Genomic DNA, 12576 nt, shown 5'->3' on the forward strand with positions numbered 1-12576 from the left:
ACATGGTGGGAAAACTGCTCCAGTGTACAAAGTATAAAAATCATGTCCTGAAGGAGCTGGATGTTGGAGAGGATGGGATTTGGCCAATGCTTCAGCAGGAAAAGGGTGGCAGGTGATTTTTCTGCTGGGGAGAACAAATTTACAGGATGGGAGCAACAGATTTAGAGTCAGGGTAGGTGGAGAAACTGATGTAAAATCTATGTTCTCTGTGTGGATTTTGCACACACATTTTTGTATTCCAGTACTCAAAGGTCATCACCCTTACGTGCATGCCTTGAGAGCAAGGATTTGGAGGAGAGAGGAGATCTGGGCACAAAATCTTCCTCTGCTATTCTAGTTGGGCTGTACTCAATTTGTTATCAAAATAATTTGCTAAACATAGACTAGGGCTGGAACTTAAAGGCAGCCAATGTTTTCCTGGACTTTCATGTTGATTGCAAGAGCAAATTATCTGGTGAATAAATTCTTATGAAAGGGTTTGATGATGCTCTCAGATCACAGCTTTGCTTCTCCCTTCTGTCTCCACTGGGAAACCTTTGCAGTTGCTTGTGTGACCTGGCCTGAACCCGGCAAGAACTCCTGGATCTGGGCAGGTCCTGGCACTGCTGCTGGTGGCCACATCACTGTGGATGCTCTGTTGATGATGTTGGGGTTTTTCCTTGTCTTTCCCCATCACCTTGCTGACACCTGTCATGACACGATGGTGGAAGCCCTGGTTCTGATGGAAGCAGTGAAGCCAGACAGCCCGGCTGGTTTGTGTTTCAGCAGCATGGCTGGGATTCAGGTGGGGATGTTGTTCAGCCTTCCCTGCCGCTCGATTTAGCAGGGGTGTCGGGTTTCCCGGGAATGGGCCGGCTTTGGCCCCGCTGGGCCTCCCTTCCCAGGGTAAACGTAAAGGTTAAAGTGTGCTGCCGCAGTTGTGACAACGGCGTCGCCAGGGAACAGCGTGCTTGAGGCGCTGCCAGACAGCCCCAGGACAGGCTGTTTCCCAGCTGTAGCCAATGTAGGCTCTGGCTTAAGTTCCTGAATGGGAAGGGAGAAAAAAAACCCCAAGCCCAGGCTGAGAAGCCTGGGTGGTGGCTGGTTTGCAGAGCCCCAGGGCACTGTGCTGCTCCCTGGGCGTGTGGGTTTGGGCCAAGGCATCTGAAATCCTGGGGTGGAACAGATACTGCCCTTCAGTTCTACAGTTCCTTCTTCCCAAAGGACTGATTTCAGCTTATTTCTTTCTGCCCACAGATGAATTTTACCTGTTATAATGCCAAACCATAGTCCCCCGTTGCCCCTGGAAACCATGGCTCCCCAGTACCCTTACCCAGGGCTTTGCTTCCTCCCCTTGTGCCAAGGGTTTGTGCCCAGACCAGCCTTGCTCCCAGGGAGTGTGGAAGATTGCAGGCATCCCAGAAAGGCTGGCTGGTGTCCAACTGCTTGCTCCTGCTCTCCTTGGAGAATTTTATCCCAGTGTCCACCACACCGAGAGCTCCAAGGGGGCTGTGGGGCATGGCTCTGGCTCATGCCTGGGCATGGATGTGCTTCTTCCACCTTGCCAGGAGGGTGCAGAGCCAAAGGCTGGCGGAGTGGTGGCAGTAATATGCCTGAAGTGGCACTGGTGGCCTCCAGGTGCCTGGCAGCCCAGCTGGAGGAGGAGAGAGGCAATTCCAACTGTGTGTTGGCAATGACAGTCGATGGGCAGGGGCCCCGCTGGCCAGGCACAGCATCTGGCCAGTATTGCTGACTGTGGCCCTGCAGAGGCCAAGGTGGGGACTCCCACTCATCACAGGAGTGGTGGCTGTGCCAGGGCTGGGCAGCGTGTGTGTCATTGTCACCAAGAACTGTGGCTGCTGGTGATGCTCCAACCTCTGCTTGTACCCAACTGCATGAACACGTCAGTGAGCTGGAGCTGTGTGCCTGCTCCTGCATTATCCCTGCTGGTGCTCATCACATGCCAACTCCTGCCATGGATTTCAGGAAAGGAGCTGAAGCCACAAATCCCAGCTGTGAAGGCTGGAGTGGGACAGTTCCACATCTGCTCAGGAGTTCCTGGCTGTATCCCACTGAGCAAGTGTTGCTCTTGTATTGAGCTGTTGATGGTGGGTGCCTCAGGCCAGCACAGGGACAGGTGGGACAGCAGCACCTCAAGGACAGGAACAGCTGTGCTCCCATCCTGGCTTTTCTCAGTTTCAATGCCACATGGGAACCCCAGGCTGTGGCACACAGGGGCTGGTGGCTCACTGGGAGCTGGGATTTGCCAACGTGGAGCAGCAGCACTGCTTGAGCAGTGTTCATCCTCCTGAGAGGTGCTGCAGGCAAAGTGAGCACTGCTCTTGTGGGGTTGCTGCTGCTTTTTGGTGGCATTAATTCAGCTCCATCATAGATGGCATTGGCCAGGGCAGCCTCCCCACCTCCTTTGCTGCTGTAGCCTCCAGCCCTGCCACAGGTAAGGTTTAAACGAATGAGAGAGCAAAGCAAGGTTTAAGCAGCCAGGTTTGGTGTCTGGCAGGACCTGGGCTCTGTGTGGCTGTGGGGAGCTGGGGCAGGACCAGGCTGGCAGCTGGCAGAGGCTGAGGCTGGAGGAGCCCAGGGTAACCTCAGCCTCCCCGGGGGCACCTGGCCAGCCTGGGCCTGGGGAGAGTCACACTCCTCCAGCAAAGGCCAGGATTCAGCCCCACACAGTGCCTGAGGTGTGTCCTGGGGTGCAGCACCCCAGAAAGAGCTGGCAATGCCTATGCAGCACCCATGCACACAGCCCAACCCCGCTGGAGCCTCCAGCTCCTCTGTTTCTTTCCCTGATTCTCAAAACACTTGATTTTGCAGAAAATAAGTCTTTCAAATGGTTCCTAGGGAAGGCTGCAGCTGCTGGCCAGTGCCCAGCTCCCAGCTGCTGCCACCTTCATCAAGGCCCAGTGGCAGTGCCCAGAGGTGCCACATCATCCCCACAGAGCCCAGAGGGCCAGTGCCAGTGGGCAGAGCTGGCCACAGCTCACCAGCACCATCACCAGCTGCTCCTGCCCGCCATCCCCATGGGCTGGCCAGTGGCCACCTTGTGTCACCTGTGGGCACCCTGGAGGGCCTTAGCCACCTGAATCCTGCCCAGCTCACCCAGGCCACCCCCATGGGATGGTTTTGGGGTGCCACTGTGCCCAGTGCCAGCCCTCCCTGTGGTGCTGTGCTGGAGCAGGAGGCGAGTCCATCCCTGCCCCATGTCTGCGTGTCCCTGGCCCACGGGGGACAGGCGAGAGTGGCGTGTCCTTTGAACGGGCTCCAGCAGGAACAGGTGCTGGGAAAGGCGCAGTGGGCCGGCTCCTGCCGCTGTAAGGGATCCTCCTCTGCCCTGTTAATCCGGCTCCGTTACAGCCGGCATAGAAGAGGCCGCTCCCCCCGGCGCTGCCACAGTGCGGATGCTGCCCCGCTGACCGCCCGGGCACCGGGACCCAGGTAACGGGGCCGGGGGGGCTGATCTGGGGTGGGGTGATGGGGGGTCCTGCGGGCAGGGGAGCCCCCAGGCCTGGGAAGAACACCTCCATCCCCACGGGCTCCCTGTGCTGAGCTGTGGGATGTGGGAGCGCTCACCAGGGACTGCTCTGCCACAGCTCCTGTTCCAGCAGAGCAGCAGCAGCTTCCCTGTCACTGGGGTGGTCACTCCTGAGTTTGTTCTGGGGCTGGGCTGTGCCGGGCTCTGCACGGCTGCACAGGGAGGTGCTTGGGACAGGGTGAGGAGAGATGACCGGGTACAGGAGGGCAGAACAGCCCAGGGGATTTGGGGATCAGGGGCTGGGCTGGAGGCCAGTGCAGGTACAGGCACCAACAGGCTGTTGGTGGAGCTGGGTACCCCTGGGCCGGGGGACGAGCAGCGCTGCTGCTGGGTGCCCTGAGCAGATGGGTTTGCCTGCATGGCTGCAGCTCCTGCGTGCTTCAGGGGGAGCGGTGGTGGGGCCGTGCCGGGAATGCTCATCTCTCCTGCTCCCCACTGCCAGCCCGGGGCCAGAGCCGCTGTCTCCTGCCCTGCCACGGTGGGATGTGGCCTTAAATTGCCCCCCTGGCCGCGCCGCGCTGGCTGCTCGCACGGCGGAGGCCGCGGGCACCCGGTGACAGGTGCCGGGTCAGGCCATCGATCAGTCACCGCGGGCAGATATCGGGGCACAATGGGACCGGCTCTGCTGGCCACGTGGGGTCCCTGGCTCGGTGCCACCGGCCCGGGAGCCGCGGGCGGGGCGGCGGGGACACAGTTCCCGCTGTATGGCAGCCGCTCATCCCTGCATGGCAGCCGCTCATCCCTGCAGGAGCAGCGCTCTGCCCGGGTCCTGCCGTCCCCTCTGCAGGGTGTCGGCTCCGGCGAGCCCTCAGCTGCCGCTTTCTGTCCCGCAGGAGCCTCTCCGAGCCGGGAGCACCGCAGGGCAGCCTGATCCTGCCTGGAGCGTCCCATGGAGCAGGGTGGAGGCACCGGCGGGGCTGCAGGGGCAGCACCCCCCGAACCCGAGGGCAGCGCAGCCCCCGCAGCTCCCCAGCCCCAGGCGGGGACAGCGCCAGCCGCCACCGGGACACAGGACACCGGCACGGGTGGGCCTGGGCAGGAGAAGGCTGGAGGAGGGACGGCAGAGCCGGAGCAGGAGGCACCTCTGGCTGCTCCAGAGCTCCGGGATGGACGGGGAGCAGCTCCAGGAGAGGAGGATTCGGCTGTGCTGTGTGATGGAGGACAGGCAGCAGCTGATGAAGGGCAGGCAGCATCCACCGGGGAGAAGGTGCCGGCTGCCACTGAGGCCCAGGGTGCAGGGAAGGGCGAGAAAGAGAAGCCTGGGAAGAAGAAAGCTCCAGCTGCTGCAGGGGAGGTCAAAGGAGGAAAGGCTTCAGCTGCTGCAAAGGCTGAGGATGGAGGGAAGGATGAGCCCATGGAGGGGAAGGACCTGGCTGAAACTGAGGCACGGGATGGAGGAAAGGACAAGCCCAAGAAGGAGGAAGCACCTGGTGGGTCAGGGGCTGAGAGTGCTGGAAAAGCAGAGTCCACTGAGGAGAAGGCTCTGGCTGCAGCAAACTCTGAAGAAGGAAAGGCAAAACCTGTGGAGGAAACAGCCTTGGCTGCAGCTCAGGCTCAGGATGGAGGAAAAGGAGAGCCTGCAAAGGAGAAAATCACAGGGGTTGCAAAACAGGAGGTCCCAGCCACTGCTAAAACTCTGGATGAAGGGAAGCAAGATGCAAAAGCAGAGCAAGCCCCGGCTGATACCAAGCTTGCAAAAGATAAAACCACAGCTGCTGCAAAGGAGAAGGCCCTGAATGCTGCAAAGGCTCAGGATGGGAAGAATAAAGTGGTAAAGTCAGAAAAAGCCCCAGCAGTTAAAAAGGCCCCAGATGAAGGCAAAGAGGAGCCCACAAAGGAGAAGCCTCCAGCTCCGGGGAAGGAAAAAGCCCCAGATTCAGTGAAGGAGAAAGCCCCAGCTCCAGTGAAGGAGAAAGCCCCAGCTCCAGTGAAGGAGAAAGCTCCAGCTTTAACTCCTGCAAAGGAGAAAGCCCCAGATGCTGCTAAGGCTCAGGATGGAGAGAAGACAGCAGCAAAGGCAGAGAAAACACCAGCTGAAAAAATGGCTCAAGGTGGAGGCAAAAAAGAGCCTGCAAAGGAGAAGTCCCCAGCAGCTGTGAAGGTGCAGGATGGAGGGAAGAAAACTGCAAAGGTGGAAAAATCCACAGTTGCATCAAAGGCTGGGGATGAAGGGAAAGATTCTAAAAAGGAGAAGGTCCCGGCTACTGCAAAGGCTCAGGATGGAGGGAAGAAAGCTGCGGAGGTGGAGCCTCCCACGCCTGGAGCAGAGGCTGGGGTTGGGGCTGCAGAGCCCACGGAGGCAGCAGCCATGGCTGTGGTGAAGGCTCAGGGTGAAGGGGAGGAAGTGTCCAAGGGGACCCAGGGACAGCCCCCAGCGGTCCCCGAGCCCCCACGCCCCGCTCTGCTGCAGAGCCTGAGCTGCCCGGCTGCCTCCTGCCACAGGTACCCACACCCTGCTGGGATGGGGGGATCCCCCTCGCTGCTCCAGGGAGCCCTGGGGCCCCTCGGGGTGCTGGGCTCGGGAGCTGCTGCCTGGGCTCTGCTCACCTCCCACTCCTGCTTCCAGGGAGGAGCAGCCCTGGGCAGAGATGGAGACAATAGAAGAGGAGACCACAACGGAGCCAAAAGAGGGTCCAACAGAGCCTGGCCACGGCCCACCAGCCCAGGGGGACCTGCAGCCCCTGGAATGCCCTGGTACCCCTCAGGAGAGGACATTGCCCAGTGCCCCAGGGCAGCCCCCAGACCCTGCTGGGGTGGTGGAGCAGCCTGGACCTGGGGTGGAACCGTCTTTGACAGAGGCAAAGCCACCCCCCAGCCCCTACCTCACCCCCGATTTTGGGAAGGAAGACCCTTTTGAGATACTGGGTAAGGTCATGAGGTACCTGCCTTGTCCTTATCCCCTGGACACTCTGTGGAGTGACAGCCTGGGAACCCCTGCCCTGCCTGCTGCCCACACTGCCCTCCGTGCTGCCAGCTCCTGTCCTTGGCTTGTCACCTGCCTGGTGGCCTCCGAGCTCCCCTTTCACTGTAAACAGGGCTAAATACGTCGCGTCCCCTCCTGGCCTGCTCTGGCCACACTGACTGTGAGGAAGAGGAGCCTGGAGAGTGACAGTCACTGTCTGGCTGGTGGCAGGGGACAGCATGTCCTCATATCCTGCACCACTGTCCTTGTGGGGATGGCAGGGCTTGGGGCAGTGGGTGTTTGTGGGGATCCCTGTGAGACTGGGTCCTGCTCTCCCCTGGGAAAAGGAGGCTCAGGAATGTGTGCAGGGGGTGCCCTGTGAGGGGGGTCTGTCCTGGGAGGGTGAGCAGAGGGTGGTGGCGTGGAGGGGGATTGGTCTGGAGAGGGTGACAGACAGTGACATGGCCTGGAAAGGGTAAATGTGACATGTGGGTTGGTCAGGGTGGCTGTGGAGTAAGGTGGGTGCCATGGAGCAGAGTGCCATGGAGGGGAGTGGGTGCCATGGAGCAGGGTTGGTGCCATGCATCTGGGCAATGCTGTGGGCAATAATGAGGGACCCTTCAGGTGTTGCTGCATCATCCAGTGCATCCCCAGCCAGGAGCCTCTGGCTCACAGCCCAGCACTCAGTACCTGGCCACATCCTGCACCCACAGGCTTGGCTGGGTGCCTGTCTTCACTCCAGGGCAGGGCAGCCCGGGGTACCCAGAGTGGGGTCCCTGCACAGCAGATTCCCTGCTCAGCTCCTCCTTTGTCTTTGGCAGACGATGTCCCCCCGCCGCCAGCGCCCTTCACCCACCGCATCGTCACCCTGCGCTCGGCCAGCGTCAGCTCCCAGTTCAGCCTCAGCTCCAAGGAGATCCTGGGCGGGTAAGGAGGGGCCCCAGTGCTTCTCCTGGCACTGTCCCACTGTCCCTCCAGCCTTGGGCAGTGGCCTTGTGTTGGTGGCACTCCTCTGGTCACGATGGGTGGGTGCCTTGGGCAGCCAGAGCAGCACCACAGTGCGGTGTGAGGGTCCCCAGCAGCCTGGGGGCTGATGGTGGGGGCACTTCTCCCTCTCTCCCTTCCTCCTTCTCTCCACAGGGGCAAGTTTGGTGAGGTTCACACGTGCACAGAGAAGGAGACAGGGCTCAAGCTGGCAGCCAAAGTGATCCGGAAGCAGGGAGCAAAGGACAAGGTCTGAACGATGCCGGGCAGGTGGTGGCAGTGTTACACTCTGTGTGTCCCTGGTGCGGGGACACAGCAGGCTGACACCCCACGCTGGGGCTCCTTCTGCAGGAGATGGTGCTGCAGGAGATCGATGTCATGAACCAGCTGAACCACCACAACCTCATCCAGCTCTACGACGCCATCGAAACCCCCCGGGAGATCATCCTCTTCATGGAATAGTGAGTGCCTGTGCCTGCCCTGCGGCTGTCCAGCCCCAAAATGCCACATCCCACTCTGGCTCTGCTCAGCACCCCGTGGTGGAGCTGGGCAGAGCCCTCAGGAGGGCAAGGAGCTCTGCGGGAGGATGGTTTGGGGCAGGGAGTCCCCCAAAGTGACCCCAGGGTCCATCCCCATGCAGCGTGGAGGGTGGTGAGCTCTTTGAGCGGATCATCGACGACGATTACCACCTGACCGAGGTGGACTGCATGGTGTTCGTGCGGCAGATCTGCGAGGGCATCCGCTTCATGCACCACATGGGCGTCCTCCACCTCGACCTCAAGGTGCTGGGGGTGACAGTGGCAGGGCCGAGGGGGACAGCAGGACACGGGCTGGCTGTGGGAGGGTGCCTGTGGGTCAGCGCTGCTCTGGTGTGGATCAGCTGCAGGACCCATGGGTCTGGGCAGTGGGGATGTCCTGTCTGGGTGGTGGGGCAATGGTCACCCTGTCCCCACAGCCTGAGAACATCCTCTGCGTGGCTGCCACTGGGCACATGGTGAAGATCATCGACTTTGGGCTGGCTCGAAGGTGAGGTTTTCTTCCTCAGCTCTGTCCCTCCTCCCTCTTCTCCTTCCACCCTTCATCTCTGTGTGCCTTTGGGTACCAGGAGCCCCAAGACCTGCTCCAGGCCACTACTTTGGCCACAGCACTGACTAGCTGGGGAGGGCAGCATCTGCTGAGAGAGGGGCAGGGGTTTGGGGGAGCAGCCTGTCCCCCTTGTGCTGACTTGCACCCCTCCTTGGCTGCAGGTACAATCCCAATGAGAAGCTGAAAGTGAACTTTGGCACCCCTGAATTCCTGTCCCCTGAGGTGGTCAACTACGAGCAGGTCTCCTACACCACGGACATGTGGAGCATGGGCGTCATCACCTACATGCTGTAAGTCTGGGCTGGCAGGGTCTGGCAGTGCCATCTGGGCAGCTCTGGTGCTGGGGCACAGCCCCCCTGGGTGCAGGGCTGTCCCCAGACACCTGGCTGCTTGGTGGCAGGTGGGGATCCTGGGTGGGGCTGGGGGGCAGGAAGAGGCTCAGCCTGGCTGCAGGCAGGACGGTGGCAGCACTGCCCTGGAACATCCATCCCTGGCCAGGTTGGCTCTGCTCCAGGGGGTCTGCGAGGTGCTGAAGCCTGAGAGCAGCTGACTCCTCACCTCTCTCACCCCCAGGCTCAGCGGCCTCTCCCCCTTCTTGGGTGACGATGACACCGAGACACTCAACAACGTGCTGGCTGCCAACTGGTACTTTGATGAGGAGACCTTTGAGAGTGTCTCCAATGAGGCCAAGGACTTCGTCTCCAACCTCATCATCAAGGATAAGAGGTGTGAGGCTGGCAGGGGCCGTGGGGTCCTGGGATGGGCATCCCCAGAGCTGGCCCAGGTTCCAAATGCTGCCTCTTCACCAGGGCCAGCAGCATCCCCTGGGTCCAGCACTGAATTAACTCCATGGAGGTCTGTCCCCAAAGAGCCCTGTATCCCTGTAGGGACACCTGTCCCAGGCAGGATGTGCTGGATCCCTCACATCTTGTGTGACTGCCTCACCAGTCCCTGGGCACATTCTCCCATCTGGTTCTCCCCTTCAGGGTTATGGGGTTTGGGGGCTCTGGAGTGGCTGGAGAGGGGATTGGTTGGGGCTGAGGGGCTTGAGCAGGGTTGAAGCAGTCTCATTTCTCTCCCAGTGCCCGGATGAGTGCTGACCAGTGCCTGCAGCACCCCTGGCTCAATAACCTGGCAGAAAAGGCCAAACGCTCCAACCGGCGCCTCAAGTCCCAAGTGCTGCTCAAGAAATACGTCATGAGGAGGCGCTGGAAGGTGCGGGGTCCGGCAAGGGCACGGGGGTCAGCAGCTTCTGAGGGGGCTGGGAGGGGCTGCCAGGTTCTGCCTGTGCTGGTGGGTGGCATCTGGAGCACAGAGAATGGCTCTGTCTCACTGTGCTGCTGGCAGCTGGGACACGGGGCTGGGGACCCCTGGGCATGGATGCCCCTGAGGTCACACCCCAATCAAGCACAGGTCCCTTTGGGGTGGTTATTCCTGAGCTGATCCCAAGAGCAGGTTTTAGGGGCAGGAGTAGAGTCAGGCCCCAGAGCTGGGTCTGGCTCAACCTTCAGTGCCACAGCTCTTGCCAGAGGATGAGAATCTTTCCTCTTTCCTTTCACAGAAAAATTTCATCGGGGTGTGCGCTGCCAACCGCTTCAGGAAGATCACCAGCTCAGGGTCCCTGACAGCGCTGGGCATCTGAGCTGGGCTCCCAGGGGAGCCGAGGCCAGAAAGGAACCACTTGAGAGGGACCCCCACTCTGAGAGGGACCCCCACCAGTCTGGAGCAGCTCTGTCGAGCTGGTCCCACTGCCCTCAGGACCGCATCACTGCTCGGTCTCAGACTGTGAGGCTGCTCCGGAGTGAAGGTTTCTGATCTCAGCTCTGGCCCTGGCCTGGCTGCGTGATGCCCGACCTGCAGCATCTCTGCTCTGCTCACGCTTCCTTCTGGTGCCCTCGGAGGAGGAGCAAGGCCATTCCGGTGTGATCCCGCTGCCTCGGCCGCCTGGCGCTTGCTGCTTTTGGACTCTGCCTGTAAATGCCGCAGCCCTGCCTGCCCTCGCTGCCGCTGGCCCCTGCTCTGCCCGACCTCCCTCCCCAGCTCTGTGGCTCGGCGATGATGCTGGAGGGCACCGCGGAGCCTCACCCCGGTGCTTTGGCAGCGGAGCCGGGGCTCAGGCACCTCCTCCCGGCCAGCTGGGCATGTGGGAGCGGAGCTGGCCCCGAGCGCTGCTCGCACAGGAAGGGAGGAAGCAGCAAGCACGCTTCCAGCGGCGTCCCCAGCTGGGAGCCAACGAGGAAAGAAGGAGGCTTTGTGTTCCTGCTGCCCTCCCTGCCCTTCGGTTCTGCCAGCGGGGGAAAAACACAACCTCTGCTTCACCCGTCCGCGGCAAATAGCGATGAGCGAGGCGGGCTAATGCAGAGCAGCTGGGCCGCGCTCCCGCTCCGGCCGGCACCGCTCACCCGACCACCAACACAGCGGAACTGCTCGGCCGCCAGCTCCCCGCCCGTGCGGGGGCTCCGCGGGACCGCCGGGACCGGGAGAGGGGAGAGAGGCGCTGCCCCAGCTCCCGAGCCTTGTCCCGAGCCCCGTCCTCTCTGCCTGCACCCCTCAGGCCGCCCCGTGCTGCCAGAGGATGGGCATTCCCCGGGATTTGCAGCATCCAGAGGATGAGCATTCCCCGGGATTTGCAGCATCCAGAGGATGAGCATCCTCCGGGATTCGCAGCATCCAGAGGATGGGCGTCCCCTGGGATTTGTAGCCTTGCCCACTGCAGGAGGGGATGGGGTCCCCCAGCTTTGGCTTTTGCCATGTCTGAGCCCCCCAAGCCAAGGCTGTGTGTTTGCTCTGGAGCTGCCTCTGCACTTTGTGCCTGCTGGAAAAACACTGGGGAGAGACACGGGGAGACATTGCTGCTCACCCCACATGGCTGCAGCAGGGGAAGGGGCTTCAGGCTCGTCCCCAGCGGGCAGGAGCCACGGCTGGTGGGACCCTGCCCCATCATGGAGCTCTCCACAGCGCTCGCCTTCTTGTAAATAAATGTACAGGTCTGCCCAGAGCCCACAGCTGCATCTGGGGGCTGGGGAGGGCCTGCTCCCACCGGTGGGGCCTGACAGTGAGGTGAGGTGAGGATGGGAAGCAGAATCTCATCTCTGTGGTAGAGGGAATGGGTCCGGGCTGTGCCGTGCACAGGGACCACCTGGTACGGCCTGGGCAGGGCTGTGCAGGCACAGTGCCAAGGGTTTCTACACACCCAACAGCTCTGAGCAGCCCGGGGGGATGGGGGGAGGGAAGGCGACTGCATGGATGGGTGGATGGATCCGCTGTCAGTCAGACGTGTCCTCACATCTTCAGCATCTGTCTGTATCGGGTGGGATGCCCAGGCAAGGGCGGGTGGGACCTGGTGTCCCTTTGCCCAGGGGAGCTGTGGCTGGCCCTGAAGTGGTTAAAGCTGCCACAGCCCGGACTCCGGCGGCCGCAGGCGTCCCTCCCAGCCGCTTCCTGCCGGCAGCCTTTGACCGGTTCCTGTCGGTGACCACCCCGCAGGCCTGGACGCCAGCGCAGCCCCATCTGGTTTGAGTTACGCTCCACGGCGGTGACGTCTCCTTCCTGCCTGGCCCCAGGAGCCGCGATCGCCCCGGTCCCGGCCCTGGCCCCGCCGGCCCCAGGGGCTGCAGGCCCCTGCTCTGGGGTGGCCACGGGGCTTCCAGATGGAGCATCAGCCCCGGACACTGCTGGCACCCTGAGCTGCTGTAGGGGATCGGCCCCTGAGCACAGCCCTGTGTGTGCAGGTCTGCAGCAAGAGGATGCACAGACACCAGCATATGCCAGCGTGTGGGACCCCTACCCCACAGCCCAGTTTGGTTTCTCCAGTCCCCTCCTTCCTACCCTGGGACCCTCCAGAGACACACACTGGGGCTGGATGAGTGGGGCCACAGGGCAGACACCCATGGAAGTAGCTGTGATCCCATCCTGTGCTCCCAGCTGACAGCTCATGAGCTCCTGAAGCTGCTTGGAGTGAACAGGTCCTACTGGGGCCAAATGCTCCTGGTCCAGCCCAGGCCAGGACAGCCAGGTCCATCCCTTATGTGTGGGGTCCTCATCACCCCCAGGGGTGCAGTCTGGGTGTGCACAC

The 12576-nt window shown here is 61.6% G+C and overlaps 1 protein-coding gene across 1 annotated transcript; it reads left to right on the top strand.

The window, feature by feature from the left end:
- Positions 1-4418: 4418 nt before the first annotated feature.
- On the top strand, positions 4419-10143 carry MYLK2 (myosin light chain kinase 2). Its single transcript, XM_054274894.1, has 11 exons — positions 4419-5971; positions 6096-6394; positions 7253-7358; positions 7572-7665; positions 7767-7876; positions 8056-8197; positions 8371-8441; positions 8663-8791; positions 9075-9227; positions 9584-9716; positions 10063-10143. The coding sequence occupies exons 1-11, from the start codon at positions 4419-4421 to the stop codon at positions 10141-10143; spliced, it is 2871 nt and encodes a 956-aa protein (XP_054130869.1).
- Positions 10144-12576: the final 2433 nt, after the last annotated feature.

Source organism: Melozone crissalis, unplaced genomic scaffold, assembly GCF_028551555.1.
Source record: "Melozone crissalis strain CALT ecotype California unplaced genomic scaffold, PUWL_Pcris_2 ptg000017l_1, whole genome shotgun sequence".
Taxonomy (NCBI): domain Eukaryota; kingdom Metazoa; phylum Chordata; class Aves; order Passeriformes; family Passerellidae; genus Melozone; species Melozone crissalis.

Bases quoted from the DNA above. Each gene is read 5' to 3' on its own strand.
- MYLK2 (XM_054274894.1), top strand. From the start codon at position 4,419: ATGGAGCAGGGTGGAGGCACCGGCGGGGCTGCAGGGGCAGCACCCCCC. The intron at 6,395-7,252 runs GTAAGGTCATGA...TGTCTTTGGCAG, and splicing joins AGACCCTTTTGAGATACTGG to ACGATGTCCCCCCGCCGCCA. The intron at 9,228-9,583 runs GTGTGAGGCTGG...TTTCTCTCCCAG, and splicing joins CTCATCATCAAGGATAAGAG to TGCCCGGATGAGTGCTGACC.